The 14,020-nt window shown below is 43.1% G+C and overlaps 1 protein-coding gene across 1 annotated transcript in view; it reads left to right on the forward strand.

Moving 5' to 3' along the window:
- The window catches only part of OSCP1 (organic solute carrier partner 1), a 31,673-nt gene extending 18,301 nt beyond the window's left edge, over positions 1 to 13,372 (forward strand). The window contains exons 5-10 of the mRNA XM_081308767.1: positions 7,782 to 7,885; positions 8,522 to 8,650; positions 9,701 to 9,770; positions 11,682 to 11,821; positions 12,720 to 12,783; positions 13,021 to 13,372. Coding sequence (XP_081164893.1) covers positions 7,782 to 7,885; positions 8,522 to 8,650; positions 9,701 to 9,770; positions 11,682 to 11,821; positions 12,720 to 12,783; positions 13,021 to 13,137 — 624 coding nt within the window. The 3' untranslated portion in view covers positions 13,138 to 13,372. The remainder of the gene's footprint in view (positions 1 to 7,781; positions 7,886 to 8,521; positions 8,651 to 9,700; positions 9,771 to 11,681; positions 11,822 to 12,719; positions 12,784 to 13,020) is intronic.
- The last annotated feature ends 648 nt before the right edge of the window (positions 13,373 to 14,020 follow it).

Below are 14,020 nucleotides of genomic sequence, written 5' to 3' on the forward strand. Positions count from 1 at the left end.
CAATACAGAAAGAAAGAAAGAGAGAGAGAGAGAGAGAGAGAGAGGGAGGGAGGGAGGGAGGGAGGGAGGGAGGGAAAGAAAAAAGGAAGGAGGGAGGGAGGGAGGGAGGAAGGAAGGAAGGAAGGAAGGAAGGAAGGAAGGAAGGAAGGAAGGAAGGAAGGAAGATGGTTTTGTCTCTTGCTTCTCTAGAGGAAGTTGCTCTCAAAGCCTCAGTTCCAGCCTGACCTCAGTTCCATAGCCTCAGTTCCACCCTTATCATCCTCAACTTCTTCAGCACCACACACTGTCAAAAGGTTCCCTCCCATCCCAGGACACCACACCCTCCCTGCACTTCCATGCTCCTCCTCATCCTGGCCTTCCCTTCCCTTGCCCATCTCAAGGCTTCTCACTCCTTCCTTTCTCCCTACCTATCTCCACTCCTGCCTCCTTCTGCCTCTGTCCACCCTCTGCTTTTTAGGCATCTCCCACCCCACTTTGTCTACCACCTCCTTAATCTGTGACTTCAAGTCTAACCTCTATTCTACCCTTGTCCAACACTGCCCCCAGGCTCACAGCTCCACCTGCTTGTAGTAACTCTCCGTAAGGATGCCCCCCCACCAGGTGAACAACTCAAGGTCTTTCCTAAATTCACGTCTGCAGTTCAAATGCTGTCCCAACTTTCAGCTTTTTTTTTTTTTTTTAAGGGCACCATTGCCCCACTCCCTTGGCTCAGAAGCAGAGTGCCACCTTTGATTCCCCTTCCCTAATCTTCATCCAGTTGCTTCTAAGGCTCATAGAGTCTGCCCTTCCACAGCCACATCCTCCTTTCCATCCCTGCTGCCCCAGCCTAGCTCAGATTCTCATACTTCCTGCTGGCTACTGCCTCCCAGCTCATTGTCCCTCCTCCTGCAGACAGTTCTATATCTTAACTTTCAAAAGCAAAGGGATCACAAATTCTGAGTTTGTAAATTTGTGGCCCATCTTTCCTGAACCTGATTTTGTTCTTTTCCATAATTTAGCAAATGAGATGAGAAAGATGGTATGATTGGCAGAATAAGCCCAGGCTTTGGAATTAGACATGTTTTTTTTTTCTTTTCTTGGTGCTGGGGATTGAACCCAGAGACATTCTACCTCTGAATTACATCCCAGCTCTATTTATTTTTTATTTTGAGACTGGGTCTCAATAAGTTGCCCAGGTTTGGACTCAAACTGTGATCCTCCACCTCCTGAATAGCTGGAATTATAGGCAAATACCACCATGCCTAGATGGAGTTAGATACACCACTGGCACTAGCTCCATGATCTCAGGCAAATTACTTCACTTGAAGCTTAGTTAATTCATCTGAAAAAAATGGAAATTACACTAGCCAATTTAGTTTGTTAGGAGGATTAACTGAAGCAACATATGTAATATGTGTGTATTTGCTGATGATGCACAAATGGTGTAACATGTTTCTGGAAGGTTATACAAGAAACCAGTCACAGTGGTTGCCTCTTGGGAGTAAGGAACTGAAAGGAGGACAGGAGTAGCAAAGAGACTTACTTTCTTTTCATCATATATACCCTTCTGAACCTTTTGAATTTCACACCTGTGCATGCATAATATATTCACAAAATGAAATTTAAAAAAAAAAAAGAAGAAGAAATAGAGTATGTTTACTGCCTTATTATATTTCCCTTCTATGGACCAGGAAAGACAAATAGATTTCAACTCTGCTGCCAATTTTATTTTTAACCCTCATGAATAATTTTGATGTATTTGCTATGGATGGAGTCATAACATCAATATAAATTAAGACTCTCCTAGTCATCGATTAAGACAAAAAAATATTAAAGCTAAAGAAGATTAAGTTTCACATCAAATTTAAAATCAATTTTAAAATATTGAAAATTTCACAAAGTATTGTTCTCAAGACCATGCATATTTTGGCATATTTTATGGATCACAATAATACAAACAGCTGTATTGATTTCTCAATTCTGACAAGATAAAATTCATAATAGTGAAAAGACTTACCCAATAACAATTTTATAGCAAAATCATTAAAATGCATTAAACCACAAAATATATTAAGCTTTAATTGTTAAATGGATGGGCAATGAAACATCAGAATGTTTGCCAAGAAAAATAGGAATCACATGTCTTGGTAATATTCTGCCACTGATCTGTAACATCTGGGCTTGTTTTTCATGTTTGGTCTTTAATGGTATTTCTGCTCAGCTGCTATTTGTGATTGCCTATACAGATTTTCTGTTTTCAAAATGGTTTTTAGATTTGTAAGCAAAACAACTAAATCAGGAAAATAGCTCTGCTCTAATAGCTCCCTGCTTATTAACCACAGCAAACACAAAACTACCTATTCAATATCTAAGTTTTCTGTGATATCACCAAGTAGCATGATATCATGCCCAAGCCCTGACCCGTGTACCAGAGCCTGAATAGAAATGCACTACACCAATTCCACTTGGAATCCTTAATAGTTATTTACAACCATCTCAATTCTTGATCCCCTGAGGGCTGCGCTCCGCTGACCTCTGGCCCACTCCCCTGCCCTCATTCCTATTCCCCACATCCTTCCATCATGGACTTCCTTTCTGTCCTTTCCATTGTTTCCACTGTTGGAAAACATCATTCCATCTTAGGCTCTCCACAGAATAAGAAGAGACTGTACCTACGTCTGCACTCCATTATCCACACTCCTTAGGAATATTTCATCCCTGGAAAACAATCTAGTAAATATATATTGATGGCCTACCATGTGCCAGGCACTGTTTTAATTGTTTGAGATTCACAAATTAGAAATATCAAGTCCCTGCCTTGAAGAGGTTCTATGCTAGGAGGAAGAGACTGGAAAGACAAATATGATATGTTCTTGTATGAGAGCTTTTAGGAAGATGATAATATTGGGTAAAGTTATAAAAGGCAACAGGGATGTTGTATTAGATCAGCACTGTCCAATAGAACTCTCTGGATGATGGAAAGGCTCCATATTTGTGCCATCCAATATGATAACAACTTGCCAGATGTGGCTCTTGAGCACTTGGAATAGGGACTAAGAAACTGAATTAATTAATTTGATTGTTTGTTTGTTTGTTTTGTAGTACTAGAAATTGAACCAGGACCACCCCATGCTAGGCGAGTACTCTACCACTGAGCCACATCCCCAGCCCTTAGTTTAAATTTAAATAGCCTCACTTAACTAGTAACTACTGCTTTGGAACAGCCCTTCTTTAAATGATAGAGTTACAGTCAAGGACAGCCATAAATCAGTAATTTTCTCATACTGCAACAGTGATTCGGCCAAGGAAGAAATCAGGAAAACTGTCCCAGTCACAGTAACCTCAAAAATAAAATAAAATAAAATACTTGGGAATTAATCTAACTGTGGAGGTAAAAGAGTTCTTCAATGAAAACCATAGAACACTGGAGAAAGAGATTGAAGAAGACTTTAGACAATGGAAAGACTGCCCATGTTTTTAGATAGGCAGACTCAATATTGTCAAAATGGCCATATTACCAAAAGCAGTATGTAGATCTAATGCAATCCCCATCAAAATACCAATGACATTCTTCAGAGAATTAGAAAAAAAAAACAATTCTTAAATTCATTTGGAAGAATAAAAGACCCAGAATAGCCAAAGCAATACATGCTTAAGCAAGAAAAGTGAAGCAGGAGGTGTAAGGACGCCGCACCGCACTACGAATGGGAGACACCACACGACACAGATCACCGAAAGAGGTTCCACTCTATTACCAAAGGCTGTGTGTTTATATAGGTCTAAGGAGAGGTAGCAGGGCTGAGGTAAATAACAGGTCGCCCGTTTATTGGCAAGCTCTTCCATATGTCAGTTCCGGAGCCCAAGAAGTTAATTCTTATTGGGGCTAAGGCTTCCCACCCACAGGATTTGAACATTGGCCCCAGTGGGAACAACGTTTCGCGCCAGTGAAAGAAAAAAAAGAGGAGAAAGAGGGTCGTTAGGCGCCATGTTGGGGTTTTTCTCTGGGGTGCTGCTGCCGTTATATGTTTTCCCAATAGAAGGCAGCCCAATACCTACTCTGAAATTACACTACAGGCTGTAGTAACAAAAACAGCATGGTATTGGCATCAAAATACACATGAAGACCAGTGGGAAGGAACAGAGACAAATCCACATACCTACAGCTGTCTGATATTTGACAAAGGTGCCAAAAATATATTTTGAAGAAAAGACAGCCTTTTTAACAAATGATGCTAAGAAAACTGGATAGCTCTATGTAGAAAAATGAAACTAGACCCCTGCCCAAAACTCAAATTGAAATGGATCAAAGACTTAGAAATTAGAGCAGAAACTTTACAAGTACTAGAAGAAAACATAGGATCAATACTCTATCATATAGGTGCTGGCACTGACTTCCTTAACAAGACCTCCAAAGCACAAGAAGTAAAACCAAGAATCAATAAGTGGTATGTCATCAAACTAAAAAGCTTTTGCACAGCAAAGGAAATTATTATAAGTGTGAAGCGAGAGCCTACAGAATGGGATAAAATCTTGGCCAGCTACTCCTCCAGTAGGGGATTAAAATCCAGAATATACAGAGAACTCAAAAAACTTAACACCCAAACAACAAATAACCCAATCAATAAATGGGCAAAAGAACTAAATGGAAAGTTCTCAAAAAAAAGAAACATAAATGGCCAATGAATATATGAAAAAAATGTTCAACATCACTAGCAATCAGGGAGATGCAAATTAAAACTGCACTGAGATTCCACCTCACTCCAGTCAGAATGGGCAATGATCAAGAATACGAACAACAATAAATGCTGGTGAGATTGCGGGGAGAAAGGTACACTTGTGCAGTGTTGGTAGGACTGCAGACTAGTACAACCACTCTGGAAAGCAGTATGGAAGTTCCTCAAAAAACTAGGGATGGAACCACCCTATGACCTAGCTCTCTCAGTTCTCACCATTTTCCTAGAACATCTAAAATTGGCATACTAGAGTGACACAGCCATATCAATGTTTATAGCAGTATAATTCACAATAGCAAAATTATGGAATCAATCCAGATGCCCATTAATAGACAAATGAATAAATTACGGTACACACACACACACACACACACACACACACACACACGGGAGTTCTACTCAGCCATAAAAAAAGGAATGTAATTATGACATTTGCCAGTAAATAGATGGAAATGGAGAATATCATGCTAAGTGAAATAAGCCAAACGCATACACTCAAAGGTCGGATGTTGGGCTGGGGTGGCTCAGCAGTAGAGCACTCGCCTAGCACGTGCAGGGCCCTGTGTTTGATCCTCAGCACCACATAAAAATGAATGAATGGAATAAAGGCATTGTGTCCAACAACAACTAAAAAATAAATATTTTTTTTTAAAGAAAAAAGTCAAATGTTTTCTCTCATGTGTGGAAGCTAGAGTTAAATAAAGGAAGGGGGCAGGGAAGAATAGATAACATAAAGAACCTATCAAATATAAATTAATGAATGAGTGAAAGGAAGTCTAGTAGAGGAAGAAGGATGGGAGGAGGGAGGATGGGAGGGAAAAGGAAGAATCATGAATTGAAATTGATTTCCACGCATGAATGAGTTTGTAGGGATGAACTCACACTGCGTATAACTGTAAAGCTCTAATAAAATAGAAAGGAGAGTGAGTGTTTAAAACAAAGGACACCTAGGGAGGAGGCATAGCTCAGTCAGGCACTGAGGCATGTGACTGCCTGGCATAGGAGGGGAGAGGTGCAAGCAATTGAGTGTGGGGAACGCAGGATTCGGGAACATGGCTGCTCAGAGGGACAGGCCAGCTGCACCATCTAACAGAAAACAGAGAGCTGGTCAGACTTAAGAAGGCCAACAAGGGTAGAGGGTCTCTTACACAGCAGAATGGAGGCTGGATTAAAACAGGAAGACGGGAGGCAAGGACACCCAGTAGGAGGCTCCTGCTGTGGCAGCAGGGGATGGCAGAGGTCTGCAGTGGGGAGCAGTCATGGCATAGAGAGGAGGGGTCCCATGGAAGGGATGGTTGTTCGATTGACAGGGCATGGCTCCTGCTCAGATCAGGCAGGGTGAAGGGAGGGGACTCAGCTTGCTGACTAGGTGATTGGGTGGTGTCATTTGCTGAATTCCAGAGGACCAGCTTGGGGAAGACAAAGGTGAGTCTTTTCCTGAGCAGCATGAATCTGGGGTGCATTTTGTGGAATCTTCAGGAGGACATGTCTACCGGGCAAGGGATGGGTGAGTCTGGTGTCCAAAAAAAGAGGCGAGAGGAAGCTTGAGGAGCAGAGGCCATCAGCACAGAGGTGCCCTGGAGTATGGGGGAGGATGAGAGCACTAGGGAAAGAAAGGGACTTCGAGCCCCACCTCCAGCTAACACCTGCAGAGGGGCTGGCGGGCAGACAGACAGACCAGTGGTCCTGTGCCCCCAGCCCCCAGGCCCTGCTTTTTATACATTATCTGGCTTAATTAACTGTCACACTAACCCATTGATTAGGCTCTGTCATTACTCCCAGTTTACCAAAAAGAAAACACATATACAGAAAGATCGTGTCACTTACAAAAGAAAACAAGAGCAGGGAGGAGGGTGTAGAGCACATGCTTTAATCATGTGGGAGGCCCTGAGTTCAACCCCAGCTTGCAAAAAAGGAAGGGAGGGGCTGGGGTTATAGCTCAGTGATAGAGTGCTTGCCTGGCACATGTGAGGCACTGGGTTTGATCCTCAGCACCACATAAAAATAGAATAAATAAAATAAAGGTATTGTGTCCATCTATATCTAAAAATATTTTTTAAAAGTGGGGGGACCTCAGAGCCAAGAAGGCCCACGGATATTTGAGCCCAGACAGTCTAGTATCAGTGTGTCAAACTGCCAGTCTACATATCTCAGCACCATGCATTTCAATGCCTTGCACGCAGAAGAGGCTTATTCTTGATATTACTAATAGAAACTTGTGGAACTGTAGAGTTGGAAGGGATCTTCAAGTTTATCTCGTTTTACAGATGTTAGAAAGCCAAGACCCAGAAAAACTGATTAACTGCTGCAATCTTTATTGGAGTTTAAAGTGTGAATGGGCAGAACCTCAACACAGAATAACAAACAGGGAGTGGGAATGCATAATGTGTTTTCAGCCATGTGAAAGACCTGGGTGCACCCTGCTCTGGCCTCCACTGCTCGGCAGGCCAACATGTGGGTAGGAGCTCAGGGTCCAGTCAGAAACGGGAGAGGCGGACTCCGCAGCTCCGCCCTTTATGAGCGGGCTATCTCAACCTTGGAGCGCCAATTCCTCCTCTATAAAATGGTGATATGAGGTTCTTACAACACAAGACTCACAGCTTCACGGAAAGTGAGCAGGGAACCAAGTGAGCAGGGTGTGGAATTTGGAGTCAGCCTTGGTTTTGAATCCCAGCCCTGCCTCTTGTGCTCTCTTTGGGCAGGTCACTTCACTCTGAACCTCAGCTTCCTCATCATCAAAATGGGGTAACATGGGCTGGGATTGTGGCTCAGTGGCAGAGCACTTGCCTCACACATATGAGGCACTGAGTTTGATCCTCAGAACCATGTAAAAATAAATAAGGAAAATAAAGGTACTATGTCCATAAAAACAATGGGGTAACATGACTTACCTGGAAGGTTTACTATATGGTTCAAAAACCACTATAGTTGTGCATGTTATTTATATGAGATCTTAGTGCTATAATCTCACAAGGTAACATCCCCAAACCATTACACACTTTTCTTCCTCAAATGTTTATGTTTATGAAAACATATTCATAAAAATGACACTAAACATATTTTTTCCAGGTGTCCATATTTCTAAAGGACAGAGTTCAAAATTCTAATGGTCGCTTTGTGTTGCCAGTGTCCGGACCTGTTCCCTGGGGAACTGAAGTTCCTGGACTCATCAGGTGAATTCTCAACAGTAATTATCCAACAGCTCTAGAGGTGCCAAGAACCAGAATGTGGGCTGCACACCGGATGTGACACTGCCGAGCCCTCAGGTTCTGCTCGTCCTGCCCTTCCAGCAGCAAAGCTTAGCTATTAAGGAGGTCAGGCCAGGTACCGTGGTACATGCCTGTAATTCCAACGACTCAGGAGGCTGAGGCAGGATGATTGTAAGTTGGAGGCCAGCCTCAGCTACTTAGCAAGACTCTGTCTCGGAATAAAAAATAAAAAGGACTGGGGCTGGGATTCAGTGGTAGAGCACCCCTGGGCTCAATGCCCAGTATCAAATAAAAGGCTGGGATCTAATCCCAGCTTTTTTCCTTAGCAGAAGAGCTTGTGGAAAGGCACCCAATTCCCCAGGATTCATTTCCTCATCTTAAATGGGTGCTATGAGGATAAATAAGATAATCATTCCCTAAAGTGTTTACATAGCACTTAGAACATAATATATGTTCAATCAATATGATTGCTACTATATTATGTATCTTTTTCTTGAAGAAGTGTATAAATATTTTTTGTTCTATTGTTCAAAGAATAAGGAAGCCTCCAGGACTACCCAGCTTGGAGAATATTCCATCATGTCATACTTTGTATTTCAGAATGTTCAACAACAAAGGGGAAGAAGTGAAGAAGACAGAATTCAAGCATGGTGGAAACTACGTCTCTGCACCCAAAGAAGGTTCTTTTGAACTTTATGGAGACCGAGTCTTGAAACTGGGAACTAACATGTAAGCAAGTTCTCCCTTCCTAAATGAACTCCAGTCCAAAGGAGGTCACTTAAAAAACCTACCTGACTTCTGCTATGAAAATCCCTGCTGACAACTGGGGTAATTTCCCTAGATAAGTGCATGCAGGGCCCTGGCTTTTCCTAAGGCCATTCACAGGTATAAGGCAATCAACAGGCCAAAAAGGCATATGCATTTAAATAGTCATAGAAGAGCCAAGCCAAAGGCTCCCTTCCTGTGAAAATCCAGAAACACACAGTCTTCATGTAATGTTATATGTCCCTTTTATAAAAAAATATTTTTTTAGTTGTAGATGGACAAAATACCTTTATTTTATTTATTTTATTTTTTCTTATGTGGTGCTGGGGATCTAGCCCGGTGCTTCATGCATGCCAGGCATGCACTCTACCACTGAGCCACAACCCCAGCCCCATGTTTTTTTTTGTTTTTTTTTTTCACCAAGGATTGATCTTAGTCACTGAGCCACATCCCCAGCCCTTTATTTTATTTTATTTAGAGACAGAGTCTCACTAAGTTGCTTAGGACCTCCCTAAATTGCTGAGACTGGCTTTGAACTTGAGATCCTCCTGCATCAGCCTCCTGAGCCACTGGGATTACACTGCACCCAGTGCTACATGTCTTCAGTGATACCAAAGAAAGCATTTCCACCCTGTTACCCAGCATTTTTCTCTGGAACAAAGTGAAATCTGAGTGGCTAGCACAAGGTTATATTCTGTACTCACAGCACCTTTATGAATGACATTTAAAGTTTTAAAATAAAACTTATGCCTAGGGAGTCTGAGTCAGGAGGATCTCAAGTTCAAAGCCAGCCTCAACAATTTAGTGAGGACCTAAGCAACTTAGTAAAACCCTGTCTCAAAATAAAAAGTAAAAAGGGCTAGAGATGTAGCTCAGTGGTAGGGCACCCCGAGTTCAATCCCCAGTACCAAATAAATAAATAAATAAAAATAAAAGCTATGAACTGTATTTCCAAGTTAGAAGGAAGTCAGTGAAAAGGGACTAGATAACATCACCATTTTCTGTTGACACCAGGTACAGTGTAAACCGGACTGTGGAGACCCATATGTCTGCAGCATCAAAAAACTTAACCTCACAGACACAGGTGAGCTTCTGCCTCCCTCCCTTACCCTCACTGCTTCTTTCTAGGTACATAAGTCAGCATGAGGAAAAAGGTGGGAACTCTAGATTTTAAAACAAGCCAATATTTCCCTCATTGTTTGCAGTCTTTTCCATTCAGCCTTACAAGCACACAGGTTTTTAATTGTAGCTGTTCACGGAGCCTTCCAGTGATCTGACTAATTAGGTAATTTTAGGCTTGGTTCAGCCACCATAATTAAGCAGGAACCACCCACCAGGACATGTGAAATAGCATTGTACCAGTGTCACGGGGTCTGTGGTTGCAGAGTCCAGCACTAGTATGTATGGTAATCATTAAAACATCCCTTTTCAGTGTTTCTATGATGATGTGGTAGCTAAGTTCAAATGGGGGTTTTGTTTCTCTGAATTCCATCTTTACTAATTTTGTCGAACTGGGTACCAGTTAGCTAGAGTACAAATCATGGAATAGTCAATTATTAAGTGAACATTTATTGAACTGCCTCTGTGGGCTGAGGACCCAGGGATATAATAAGCTAACATCAGCCAGGCACAGCAGCACAGGAGGCTGAGACAGGAAAATCGAGAGTTCAAAGCCAGCCTCAGCAAAAGTGAGGCACGAAGCAACTCAGTGAGACTCTGTCTCTAAATAAAATACAAAATAGGGCTGGGGATGTGGCTCAGTGGTTGAGTGCCCCTGAGTTCAATCCCTGGTACTGCACCCCTACCAAATAAAAAGACCTGATATTAATGTGGTCCCATCCTGAGGGAGCTCATAGTTTAGTTCCCTGGGAAAGACAGCAATGGGAACAAATAACTGTAATGAGGTGGAAGATGAGCTTGCTGGGTATTCTGTGACAGAAGAACATAGGTTCTGTCCAGCATGGTGGGGGACAGGGGACAAGGATCAAGATGGCTTCTCAGGGGCTAGGGTTGTGGCTCAGTGGTACAGCGCTCGCCTACCATGCATGAGGCACTGGGTTCCATCCTCAGCACCCCATGAAAATAAAATAAAGGTATTATGTTCACCTACAACTAAAAATAAAAATTGAAAATTAAAAAAGAAGGCTTCTCAGAGGAGATGATATTGAAGTGGGGCTCCAAAATGGGTAAAATGCTGAACTGCAAAGGAGGAGAAATGGTCATGCAGCTGGAGGTGACAGGAGGAGCAGCAGCACAGAGAAAGGAAAAAGCATCCTGTGTGGGGAAGCAGGGAGCCAGCGGTCTCCACATGGCTAGATCACAGCAGTCCTGAGCAGGAAGCAGACTGCACCAGACAGGGGCAGTGGGCCTGATTAGGGAGGGTATTAAATAAGTTGGTTTTGTTCTTTAAACAGGAATCAAAACAGGGCTTTGAACTTCAGAGACCCATTTTTTCTCTCTATCTCTTTTTCAATCAAGTGCTACATGAGACAAGATCTGTGTTTTAGATAACTGGATTAGAGATTGCCAAGAATCAGGTAGGAGAGCTAAAGGACAGTAAGGTGGGGAATGGCCTCGAGGGTGTCTTCCTGACTCTCACCACCAGAGGGCAGTATGGGAGCTCCTCAGGAATGGTGCCCTTGAAGCTGGGGACTTGAGCTACTTGTCATGCTGAGGGAAGTAGGTTGACATTAAGAGGAAGCAGTGTTCTTCTCTCCTCCAAGGAGGAAGGTAGCCTGAGGAGAAGTGTAGATCCGTGGGAACTTCCGCTCATCTTGAAAGAATGAAAATCTCTGGCTTGCTGCATTGTTAGATTCCCTCTATTGCTGACATGGATTAATTTTCTTTTGGTTAAGTCTGCTTTTATGGTTTTAGTTGGATCCAGGAATAAAGTGGTTTTTTTAATTATTTTATAATACCTCCACGGGTCTTTGGGGCCTTAGCAGGAAATGTGATCACCTTCGTGTAGTTACAAATCATTCAATTGTTTCTGCAGGAAAACATCACTCCAAACCCTCTTGCTAAAGAAGAGCTGAATTTCCTGGCCAGGCTGATGGGAGGGATGGAGATTAAGAAACCCAGCGGCCCAGAGCCAGGATTCCGGTTGAATCTCTTTACCACTGATGAAGAGGAGGAGTATGTTTTAAACCTGTTCTTTAAAGATATATAAAAATTCTAGGTGTGATAAGAACCTAAACATGACAATTACAAACCAATGACATATAAATACAGATATAGAGATCACAAATGAAATACCAACAAATTCAAAACCGAGCTAAAGACACCCCCTGCTAGGACTAAATGGTCTGAACCTTCTGGAATATTCAGGAAAAAAAAAAAAAAAGAGTGCTAATGTTTTACTTACCAGAGCATGGTAAGCATCAGAAGTCAAAATGATCACACTAAGAAAAGTTTGTTAAGAAACTAGAGAGAAGTTTAATGTCTTTGAGATTTGACAGCCTCACCCAAACCAACGCAGTAGGGATTTGCCAAGATTTGTACAGCGTTTCAGTTGACAAAGCACTTTTACATTTTGAATCTCATGTGAGACGGAGGCTGCCTTCTACTTCCCTAGTCACTGAAATAACTTCTTTCATTTACTTCTGTGTGACAGGCACTCTGGTAAGTGTTGGGGACACCAAGCTGAAGGGCAAAACCTAGAGCCTTTCCTCAGAACACTCCCAGCCTAATGGGAAAAATGAAGAAGTGCTTAAGTCATTTCAGTGCCATGTCATGAATGCTCTAATTGAGGACCCAGTGACTGTTTTGGCACCAGTAGATTAAAGGGGTTGGAGTTTGCCAAGCAGAGGGAGAGGGAAAACATTCTTGGCAGAGTTTAGAGCGGGCAGCAGCTCAAAGACATAGAAGGACTTTCTCGGGGGTGAGGAGGTTGGTTGGAGATAAGGGTGGAAAGGTGAAGACAAATGGTAGAAGGCAGAGAAAAAATAGTTTGCCAAATTATCAAGAGTCAGCTCGCAATGCTATCAGGAAGACAGCTCTGACCTTGGACTCTTTTCTTTACCATCCCATCTAGACATGCAGCACAATCCAGGCCAGAAGAGTTAACCTACGACATTATCAACATACAAGCTATACAGGTGAGTACAGGGGATTTCACAGGGAAGATTCTTATTCTCCTCATCTTTAATAACCTTGAACTTCAAAGACTCCTTTTTTCTCTCTAATCAGACTGTAACTAAAGTCCCTATTCTAACAAACAAGTGGGCAATTAAAGTGCATACCAATGGTGAGACTAAGAATCCAATACCCACTGCCCAAAGAGGCAGCCCTGCCCACACACCCTCTTCGTCCTTCTCACCTCCTTTCTCTAATAGGACCAGCAACAAAAGGAAGAACTGGCTCGGATCATGGGGGAGTTTGAGATCAAAGAGCAGCCAAGGCAGAGCTCCAGCAAGGGGGATGATCTGCTCGCCATGATGGATGAGTTATAGCCCTGCTAACCGGGTGCCTCCTTCCCACCCCTCCGGGGAGGGCTGCCTGATGAAGGGCAAAGAAGGCTCCAGGATCCAAAATGATGCTGCTAGTTTTCCACTAAAGGAGGCTGTTACCTCTGGTTCCTGTTCATGATGTAAAGGACTCTGCAGGTCTCCCCCAGAGAGCACACCCTCTTCTGAAGGCATATGCATACACGTGTCTTCAGCAAAATATATTATGCCTTTGAAACCATATTTTTCCCATTTATTCCTAACTCCTGGCAATCATGCAAAGCATCCTGGGCCAGACATTGAGCCCCAGAGTCAGTAAGGGGTCACTCCCATGATCATTTTTAGGTTTATGACTTCACCTTTGCTGTGGGAACTGACATCTCACTGATGGTTATAAGTCATATAACAAAAACATCAGCATTTTCTGGGGTGTATTCTGCCTTGTATATGGGCTGAAATAAGAGGAAAAGGCAGTTGCCTCAATCCCCAGGGCCCAGTTTAGACAGCCTTCCTCATCCGGCTCACTAGGAACTGTTACCTCCAAGGCAGGGTGAGCCAGGCCATGGAAGTCACCCTCAGCCAGGCCCCAAGCAGGGCACCTGGGGCATCTGTGCTTCTCTGCACATCTGCCTGTGCACGTGGCTTTGTCCCATTTGGAGTTGTGCACCAAGAGGGGGTTTGCCTGTCAGCCTCATTCTGTACTCCTTACCCCCAGAGGCTGCCTCAGCCACATAGTGTGCTTGCCTTCTAAAGACCTCAGCCTGGTGTGCAGTGACGTCTGTCTCCTCTGTTCACTATCAGTCACCAGGCAGAGCCTCGGGTTGGGTGCACAGGAAGCACATGTGGTGTGCCACTTTTCTTTGGGACCCGCAGAGCAACTTCCCTTGGG

This window comes from Spermophilus citellus (assembly GCF_964194105.1).
Source record: "Spermophilus citellus genome assembly, chromosome: 9".
NCBI classification, from domain to species: domain Eukaryota; kingdom Metazoa; phylum Chordata; class Mammalia; order Rodentia; family Sciuridae; genus Spermophilus; species Spermophilus citellus.